Here is a 9429-nt window from a genome sequence, read left to right on the forward strand (position 1 = left end):
GAGAGAGAGAGAGAGTTTCTCTAATCTTTAATCTATCATGAAACGGAAGGCACGAGAAATTTTTTTACCTTTAGAGGCAGGTTTAACTTCTAATTTTTTTGCAAAAACCGAGCATTAGCATGAGGACATTTATTTGCTTTAGCCAACAAGCATAATAGATAATATAACATCCAAACGAAGAAGATTCTCAAAATAAATTAGTCTAATATGGGTGTTAAAGGAAGAGGAATCGCCATAATTTTGTGAACCAAATTTAATGGCAGAGTTTGTTGAAGTAAACTAGAATGCTAGTTACATTTACATGATCCAACTTATTTGGAATAATCAATTTGAATCAGAACCTGCAAAGCCAAGCCAGGTCAACCTAGTTAAAAATAAAATTCACATCCAGGTCAAGTGGAATCAAATTACTGAGAGGCACCAAAGGGATCTGGCAGGTAACTATAGTTTAACTGCTGTACTTTTCTTTGTCAGAAAGTAAGTTTGACTGCATTGTACTTGTTAATGTTTGCCACAAATAGAGAGAATCTTTACTTTTTTTTTCACCGTAAAAGAAAAGATAAGGTACGGGTAATCAAGTGTACTTCGTGTTTTTAACCTCATGTACACGAAGCAGTGGTTTCTACTCTACTGTTTTTCAATCATAGAACTCAGTACATGAGATTAGTACAAAACACATGTACTTACAATGATTGAAATGGTTTGTATATTATTTGACAAGAATTGAAAGCGTTAAGAAATTTCTCGTATATAATATTGACCGAGTAACATGACAACATTTCACTTGTATCTTGATAGTTTAAGTTAGATTTATGTTTTTCTCGAGATCAATTTGTAAGGAGGATTCGGGTGAATTCATATTTATTTAACAAAAGTTTTTACTGAAAAAAATTACTAGATAGAAATAAGAAAAAGAAAAAAAATCCTAAAAGATTCTGCTTAATCCTTTTCCTTCCCAAATCATGATCTAATTCCATAAATTTTGGATATTTTTCCATACTTGGAATACAGTCTTAAGTCTTAACCTAATCATAGTTTTTTTTATATTTTTCGATAACTAACCTAATCATAGTTTTATTCAAGAATTAGAAAAGAATCCAAACACCCATTCTATTGTGTACTCCAAGAACACTGCAAAGGAAATAAGAAAAAGAGAAAAACCCTTATTTTAATTACCCAAGTCTTGAGCCCTTTTTTTCTTCTTGTGATCTCATCAAATATATAAAAAAGCTCCAGCATCTTTGCCCTCTCCTCTTCTCTTCATATCTACTCTTCAAGTACTTACTGTTCCTTGTCTCTTGAGCTTCACTTCAAGCCCCCACAGATCTCTCTGCCTCCAAAGCCCAGATCACTTCCAACCAGGTCTTCACTTGAACCCACCCTTGAATGTTTATTCTTATCTTTTGCTTTTACTTGTTAAACATACTTTGATCTGCAAATATCATGTCTTTAGGTCAAGTTGTTTGCTTTTATTGGATTCTGGTGTTGGTATGTTCTTGCCCTTTTGTGGGGTTTTGGGTTTTTGTCTTAGTAGGGTTTTAATCAGATACTGGTTGTGTTCTGGGTCTGGGTCTGGGTCTGCTGCAGTTTCCAGCTGACCCTTCTTGTGCTGAGTTCTCAATCTAGCTGTTTCTGGGGTTCTGTTATTTTGTTATGATTCCATTACTTTTGACTGTGTTAAAATACTTGTAATTGTTTGCATATTCATGCGATTTGGGTATTTATATAGGCATTTGGTTTTACTATATGGTTTGTGATATTCTACTTACGAGTTACTTAAACCCTAATGATTAGCTTAGAGTACTTGGTCTTGTCTACTATCCTGGTCTCGTATAAGATCTTTGTTCTGTTGGGTATTCTTGCCATAAAAGAAAGAGAGAAGGAACTAGTTATGAGGAGTTGGATCCAGTCTGAGAATGTGGGCTCGTTTTGTGTACATAGAAGTCGTAGAACTACCATTCATAAAGGCAGTTAGGGGTTGATCCATGTTCATAGCTTTTACTTCTTTTTTGATCCTCAAGGGCAAAGCATTCGTGCAGTGTGCTTCAAGTCCTCTCTGTACTTATTTTGGTTTCAGATTTTCGCACAAAGTTATCACTTGGCTGATTCTTTTGTTTATGGGGTATGATAACCTATCGCTGTTGTTACTGTTTATGGAATCTGAGTATTGCTTTTTAAATAGAGTTTTCTATATTCCCTATGTAATAAGTCTGTTTTAGATGCATTTATTTGGTCAACAATCGTTGGAATATGTTGTTCTCTTCTCTTTAGTTATGGCTTATCCTTGTTAGACATCCAAGTGATTTTCGTAGTAGCTTCCTCTACTAATTCATAGATTTTGAACTTTCTATAGATAACCATGCAAGAAGCAAATTTGGCAAATCCTACCCTTCCTCCCAGTGCTCAGCTTGTTGGCAATGCCTTTGTGGAGCAATATTACCAGGTCCTTCACCACTCACCAGAATTGGTGTATAAGTTTTATCAAGATTCAAGCGCTTTAAGCAGGACAGATATCAATGGCAACATGACAACAGTCAAGACGATGGATGTAAGTGTTTTAGGTATATGGTTATGGTCCTAGTTCAAGTTCACTCTAATGCCTAAAATCAGTTATGTAATTTTATTGACTGCCAAATACATGACGTGTTTATTTCGTATGCTAAACATGAAATCATCAACCTCTTCCTATATGTTGCTGATTCAGTTTGGACTGAAGGATTTAGGTCAATTAGCTGGATTATGTATATTTTTTTTTAGGTTTTTTTATGTTGTTGAAAATATTATGGTAACTTTTCATCCTATAATACTGTGTTCAGCTTTCTTTGAATGAAGCCAACACTTGTTAAGAAAAGATTATGCGGAAGTATGCAGTTTTGGCTTTATCTTTTGCAGTGGCATTAGCTTTGTGATTTTCCTTAAGAAGTATTTTAAATAATGATGGATTTGCTGCTTGAAGTTTTGTTGTGTGCCTCATAACTAAAAGGTGTTGCCATCGGTATACCTGCTACAGAGAATTACCAATATAGTTCATCATTCTGCAAACTTAGTGATCTTCTTGTTGGTTTTTGAATGTGTTGTGAAAGTGCATCTTGGACTAAATATACTATTGGAAGAATGCTGAACTGTTAATGTAAGTATGAAGTGTTGCATTCGTTAACGTAGAATATTCTTGGAACAGGCAATAAGGATAAAGATTAAATCCTTAAATTACGAAGAGTATACAGCGGAAATAAAGACTGCAGATGCTCAGGAATCTTTTGAGAAAGGGGTCATTGTTTTAGTGACTGGATGCTTGACTGGAAAAGACAACGTGGGAAGGAAATTCACCCAAACGTTCTTCCTAGCTCCACAGGAAAATGGGTACTATGTCTTAAATGATGTTTTTAGGTATATCGAGGACAATGAATCATCGCAGACAAATAGTGTCCCAGTTAACACCGTTGATGAAAGTGCTCCAGTAGCTGCCTCAATTGCAGAACCAGGTGAGTTCAACCTTTCTTTTTTGGTTTTTCTTTGGATTTGCTTTAGCCTTCATTTTCCAATTGCTTCAGTGTTTGTCTCCAGAACCTACTCAAGCTCCTGAGCCTCTTGTGGTGGAGGAACCTGCAACTTTTGTTGATGAGGATCCCAATAATGGTCCTGAAGTTGTTGATCCTTCAGATATAGAGGAAGGATCAGTTATCGAAGATGAGGTTGTGATAGAGGAGCCCCCGATTGAGTCAATTCAGAGTAGAGATCTTCCAGAAGTTGATCCAATCCCTGAAACCCAGGAGGATGCTCCGAAGAAATCATATGCATCGATTGTGAGTTTAGGGTCATTTTTCTTGTTTTTCTTTGGAGCAAGAAGATCTTAATTTTTTATGTCTAGTCTATTTTTGCTGTTATTTAATGCAATTTTCATTTAGGTAAAGGTAATGAAAAGTAGTGTCACATCCAGTCCTGTCCGTGTTGCCCGACCGAGGACAGTATCTGCAAACACTGACCATCCATCCGTTGGCTCTGCAAAACCTTCTCCTGCACCAGAAGCATCAGCTCCTAGTGGCGATGCTGCTCCAGAAAGTAGCAATGCACATGAGGAAGGTGAATAGTAATCAGTGTCAAGATTCACTTATTCTTTTTTTATAAAAAGTACCCAGCTTCTGGCTGGATTGCTAAATTAACTCTGTCAAGACCTGCCTAAGTACTCATGTACTCTTTCATCATGGAAAAGAAACCGAGTTCTGATTTATATTGTATTCTTTGAAGCTGAAGGTCACTCCATACATGTAAGGAATTTGCCGTATGATGCGACTGTCGAACAACTTGAGAAGGAGTTTAAGAAATTTGGGTCTATTAAGCGGGACGGGATCCAAGTCAGAAGTAGTAAGGTATGATTAACTTGTTATAATGCGCCCTTCCAAGTGCAATGGAGAATCTTTTGATGTAGGCTTACATGTCATATAATTGGTTTATTGCAGCAAGGATTCTGTTTTGGCTTTGTTGAATTTGAAAGCGTGAGTTCCATGCAAAATGCGCTTGAGGTATTGGATTTTACCTTTGTATTCCACTTTCATTCTTTGCAATAAATTTCTTGAGGTCTACCTTTTTAGCCCTATGATCCACTCCCCAAAAGAAAGACGCAAAATACCATCTTAGCCTCCAGGCCATTGACATTAATGCAATGACTGTTGCCTAAATGAAATTTATTGGCATAGTTATATCTGTTTGAGAAAGAAGTGTTGTCATGTCACTACAGGCCAACATGACTTCATCATCCTTCTCTCTCTATGTGGGGTGTTTAAAACTTCCAGCACTAGCCTCTACTTTACAAAAGTTATGACTTATGAGGCATTAACTGAGTGCCTTTGTGCTTTCCTGTTACTGGCTCTTGAATATTGAGTAAATGTTTACAAAACATTTCCACTTTTCTCAACTTATTTTTTGGATTATTGGTTGGTTTGGGTTAGTGGCTAGGAAAAGGCTACCAAAGAAAAATGAATGATTACATACTTACAGCTACATTAGTTTAAATTCCTATTATTTTAACCTCTTATGTTTAAGAGCTACTGCCCTTAGACCACTGGATTACCAGTTTCCAACTATTTTACTCTTATATTTTGAGAGCTACTGCACCTAGAGCACTGGATTACAAAACCTTAAAGTGGTGACATTTTATATGGTTGGCCTATCCAATGCAAGTGCTCGCGCTTGAAATCCAAGCATTAATTAGGTTTTCATTTAATCTGTGAAGTGGATTATTCTTTTTATGTAAGGTTTACTCGTAAGAAGTAGATTGATTAAGAACTTGTTCCTGACCTAGCTCAAACCTAAGACTTCATAGCTTTGCCCTGTCTGTTCTTGCCTTTCGTTGGTTATTTGTTTCTTCTGATCAGCATGACCAGTTGACTCGGCTTGTTTGTTCAGCCAATTTAAACTTGTTGAAATTCATTTCAGGCTTCACCTATCATGATCGGCGATCGTCAAGCGGTGATTGAGGAAAAGAGAACCACAACCCGAGGTAAGCCGATGAACTTTTTATGTTTCCGGGGTATAGAAGTTAAAAGCTTTCCCCAGTCTCCTCTCTTGTTCCTGACATATGATGTAGAACTGACTAAGTTGATGGTTACTGCAGTTAGCAATGGTGGAAGAGGAAGGTTTTCTTCAGGAAGAGCTGGCTTCCGAAGTGACTCTTTCAGGGGTGGTCGTGCAAACTATGGTGGTGGTGGTAGCCGTAGTTTTGGCAGGAATGAATTCAGAAACCAGGGTGAGTTTCAACGATCCAAGTCCTCGGCTGGACGCAATGGCGAGGGTTATCAGCGTGTTAATCCAAATGGCAGGGGTGGTGGTCGCCAAGGAGCAGCAAACAACCGCAGTTCTGTTCCTACTTGAATGCATGTGAAAGAAACTGGATAGAAGATTTTTTTGACACAACCAGAGGGGGTCACATTTTTCTTTCCTTTCCTTCAATTGCTTTTTTTTGTTGGATAAAAGCAGTGGTATTGTGCCATTAGAAATTTAGGTTTTTTTTTTGGTATTATAATTACAGGAGATTCTGTAAGATTATGTATTTTTAACCCCTGTTCTCTCTTAGCTTAATCTTATAGAGCTATGGGCATGAAAAATTCGTGTTTGTTTAATGTATTTCATCCATAAAAATCATGTATTGACGTATTCTGATGATTAAGATCGAGAACTTCCTTCCATTTTCTGATATATGCTTGTTACCATCTTATATTACAACTTGCAACTATCTTAGATAAATCACCAGTAATGAGCAAGAAATCGCAAAGCGCTACCTAGCTCATCGAATTTCAGCTTGATTTCTGCAAGTTCGATACAAAATTTGATGCACCGAAGGCTGCAGAACCACCCACCACAGAAACAGCAGCGACCACAGCTTGGACAACCACCTCCCAAGGGTAATCCTCCGGCACAAGAAAGACAGACAAAGGACCCAAAAGCAGTAGTCCGAAGCTCAAAGTCAGCAGTGCCCCCGGAGTTCCAGGGTCCGTGGCTGCCGACAGGACTCCAAATTCTTCTGCCTTTGATAGCAGCCCGAGCTTCTCTATCGCCGACAGTGAGAGGCCGGACTTCTCTGCCGCCGATAGAAGGCCGGCTTTCTCGGCTTTGGTCAGCAGCTTCAGTTGCTCCACCCTTGTTAGTAGCTTCACTTGTGTCGAATTCTGCATTGCAGTGTTGCACACATCTTTAGTCCTTAATGCCACAAGTAAGTAGGTTTGAACCAAAATTAGACCATGGTGCTAATACTATAGGCAACCACAACAATTTTAACTAGAAAACCCCGTGAGAGTATCTATATTTGAGCCTTATTAGTATAATTTAACGAAATTTATCACGAGTGACCAACATTAACTATGTAGCGACTAAAAACGCGAAACTTGTTAACCAAATGATCGAATTTTGAGATGCACTAACCTTCTTGGTGGCGGCTGCGCGGATCGACGTCTGGGCAGGCATGGATTTGGGTCTCTGGGGAGAAGTGTACAGCAACGGCAGCAGTCCTCTACTGCCCGAAAACGCTTTAGCCTCCATAGCTCTCTCTGCTCAAAAATTGTTTCTTTCAGAAAATATCATATGGTTGGTTTTGAGCTTCAAAGTAGTGATGGACAAGGCAGATGAGGTTCCAACGTCGACGTGGCACCATGTGGTTCGGTGTACCCTTTTTCCTTTTATCTTTTAATTTTTAATCATTGAAGGCTGTTTTGGTAATTTGGCTCTTAGGGTCGGGTATAAGTACCCTGGTTGGCTTCGATTACATCTCAAAAACCCCAAAATCTAAAACCCTAGGAATTTTGAGTCTGTTGCTCTCTGTTTGCCGGAAAATCTTCGATGGCGAGCTACGGGATCTCGGTGGAGAAGACCAAGGCTTTCTTGAAGTCGCAGTACCAGAGCGAGGAGAAGTGGGCTCACAACGTGGTAATAACTCCTTTCTCAAATCGCTCTCTGCGTTTCTGTTCGTTTCTTTATTTGTGTGAACTAGTTTAGGAGCTTATGGAATTCTTTGATTTTGATTTTGCCGAGTACTTGGATTGTGAATTTCTGGAGTTTGATTTGGTGTATGAATTGTGAAACCTCTAATTTGATTAGGGATTTTGTTTAGACAAATTTGGAATGCTGAAGCTTTTGTTTAAGATAGAGTGAAATCTCTGATGTCGTTTAGTTTTGGATTAGTAATTATGGGTTAATGATGGGTATAAAGGAATATGTGCGCAAGCTTCAGTTTTAAATTTTGAGTTCATATTGGTGGTTCTGTAATCGAATTTCAATACTCAATTTCTACGTCGTAGAATTACCAAGTGGCTTATGGGTGCTGCTTGGTTGTGTGACTTGTGTCATGACATTTTCGGTTGTTGCTATTTAGGCTTGCGTTAGATCATTGAGGTACTGGCAATACTTTGTATTCTTTTGTTTATCTAAGATGTGGACCGCTATGATAATTTAGGTTTTGATATTAGTTTTTTAACAGTGTAATGATTGCTATTCTGTTTCTGACAAGATTAATATCAGAATGGCATTGTCTCTTTGAGGAAGCTTGAATTTTATATATATACATGGATGCATTGATTTGGTGACTTTTGTCTATATAGGGTTTGATCTTGGTATTCAGTAGACTTGTAGCCTGATATGTGTGACTTTCGACCGTCTTTAAACTGACATTCATCTGTTTGTTTGAGGAAACAATAAAGATCAAGAGTTAATGTTTTTGTTTCTCTCTTGCAGAAACTGCTTCGTGCTCTCGGTATGTTTGCAGGATCGGTGATTCTATTTCGGAGTTACGGTGATATGATGGCAATTTGAGTGCTGACGGAGAGCTACAGAAGCTTAGTCTCCCTCAAGTTCTATTCTGATAGTTTAGAATAATTTTTGGATTTTGAAGGGAGACTTACCCACTGAATTGTTGAATGTTTATTTCTATTAGACCATCCAAAGTTCGTTTGCTCATGTGAGAGTTATGCTACCCTTTTTTTTTTTCACATATGAAAAGTCCTCAACTAGTCCCATTGTATGCATGTTTCTCCAACTATGGACCATCTTTGGGAGCTATTTCAGGCCCAACAAAATATTAAAAACATTTTCAGGCCCCATTAAAAAGCACTTTCAGGCCCAACAGAGAAAAGGACAATCGAGCACTGACAGCAAATTAGCAAATCGTGTGGAGGTGGACAATCCAGTGACGTCACTCCCTGCGGTCGAGATCTTCCCACGTACGCTGTTTGTCTACTTGTCAACTAGACTTGCTAGTGTAGTGACGTCTGCATCTACACGACAAGTGACGTCGCTCTAATAATACAGTCCACGTGTCACAACCTGATCCATTCTCATGTCATCAGAAGCACAAGTTGGGAGGTCACTGTATAGAAGCCCTTGTGCATGGCCCACACGTTACATCCGGATCCCGGTGACAGACGCCGCAAATTCTTCTGATTCATCGCAATCCAAATTTACTGCCTTCTTTGACCGTTGTAAAAGTACAGTAAATACCCAAATATGAGGCTAGAATATAAATAAGTTCCTCCACAAGCGAAAGACCAACTGACATAAAACCAGTACTCATAAAATACAAAACAAACTGAGCTAAATAATAAGCTACTCTATTTGCTCCTCTCTTAACATATATAACTCTAGCATTAGCTGCAAGCCTTAAGCTTTTCTTCAAATCTGTGAGAAGGATACCCAAGATTGAGTTATCCATGAAACCTTGTATGTGTTGTCGTGTTGATATATGAGGATTTTGGGTATAAAATGTATTGGAAATGACGTAAAAATGTCATTGATTTTGTATTTAGAGTTTTAGACCATGGTAAATAGCAAAAATTTACTGGATTTTATCATAATTATAATGCAGTTTCTAATTTTTGTAACCCAAAACTAAAGTAACAATATGCTTACATTACTGATCGAATGATCAGAGATACATTACTGGTTTTC

The 9429-nt window shown here is 38.1% G+C and overlaps 3 protein-coding genes across 3 annotated transcripts; 2 read left to right on the forward strand and 1 right to left on the reverse strand.

Moving 5' to 3' along the window:
- Positions 1-1251: 1251 nt before the first annotated feature.
- On the forward strand, positions 1252-6191 carry LOC101310996 (ras GTPase-activating protein-binding protein 1-like). Its single transcript, XM_004299247.1, has 9 exons — positions 1252-1362; positions 2354-2548; positions 3179-3482; positions 3565-3803; positions 3906-4080; positions 4246-4367; positions 4458-4520; positions 5434-5497; positions 5612-6191. Exons 2-9 carry the CDS (start codon positions 2360-2362, stop codon positions 5866-5868), a joined length of 1413 nt encoding a protein of 470 aa, XP_004299295.1. The 5' UTR covers positions 1252-1362; positions 2354-2359; the 3' UTR covers positions 5869-6191.
- Positions 6160-7069, reverse strand: LOC101311283. Its single transcript, XM_004299248.1, has 2 exons — positions 6916-7069; positions 6160-6662 (listed from the first exon to the last, which is right to left on the reverse strand). The coding sequence occupies exons 1-2, from the start codon at positions 7030-7032 to the stop codon at positions 6291-6293; spliced, it is 489 nt and encodes a 162-aa protein (XP_004299296.1). The 5' UTR covers positions 7033-7069; the 3' UTR covers positions 6160-6290.
- A 206-nt stretch (positions 7070-7275) lies between these two features.
- On the forward strand, positions 7276-8514 carry LOC101311574 (mitochondrial import receptor subunit TOM5 homolog). Its single transcript, XM_004299249.1, has 2 exons — positions 7276-7416; positions 8221-8514. The coding sequence occupies exons 1-2, from the start codon at positions 7330-7332 to the stop codon at positions 8296-8298; spliced, it is 165 nt and encodes a 54-aa protein (XP_004299297.1). The 5' UTR covers positions 7276-7329; the 3' UTR covers positions 8299-8514.
- Positions 8515-9429: the final 915 nt, after the last annotated feature.

This window comes from Fragaria vesca, linkage group LG5 (assembly GCF_000184155.1).
Source record: "Fragaria vesca subsp. vesca linkage group LG5, FraVesHawaii_1.0, whole genome shotgun sequence".
NCBI classification, from domain to species: Eukaryota; Viridiplantae; Streptophyta; class Magnoliopsida; order Rosales; family Rosaceae; genus Fragaria; species Fragaria vesca.

What these genes read in the sequence shown, in the direction of transcription:
- LOC101310996 (XM_004299247.1), top strand. Translation starts at nt 2,360, where the DNA reads ATGCAAGAAGCAAATTTGGCAAATCCTACCCTTCCTCCCAGTGCTCAG. An exon ending in CAACAGTCAAGACGATGGAT is followed by an intron (nt 2,549 to 3,178) that starts GTAAGTGTTTTA and finishes TTCTTGGAACAG; the next exon opens with GCAATAAGGATAAAGATTAA. An exon ending in AGAAATCATATGCATCGATT is followed by an intron (nt 3,804 to 3,905) that starts GTGAGTTTAGGG and finishes ATTTTCATTTAG; the next exon opens with GTAAAGGTAATGAAAAGTAG.
- LOC101311283 (XM_004299248.1), bottom strand. Translation starts at nt 7,032, where the DNA reads ATGGAGGCTAAAGCGTTTTCGGGCAGTAGAGGACTGCTGCCGTTGCTG. An exon ending in GCGCAGCCGCCACCAAGAAG is followed by an intron (nt 6,663 to 6,915) that starts GTTAGTGCATCT and finishes ACTGCAATGCAG; the next exon opens with AATTCGACACAAGTGAAGCT.
- LOC101311574 (XM_004299249.1), top strand. Translation starts at nt 7,330, where the DNA reads ATGGCGAGCTACGGGATCTCGGTGGAGAAGACCAAGGCTTTCTTGAAG. An exon ending in AGAAGTGGGCTCACAACGTG is followed by an intron (nt 7,417 to 8,220) that starts GTAATAACTCCT and finishes TCTCTCTTGCAG; the next exon opens with AAACTGCTTCGTGCTCTCGG.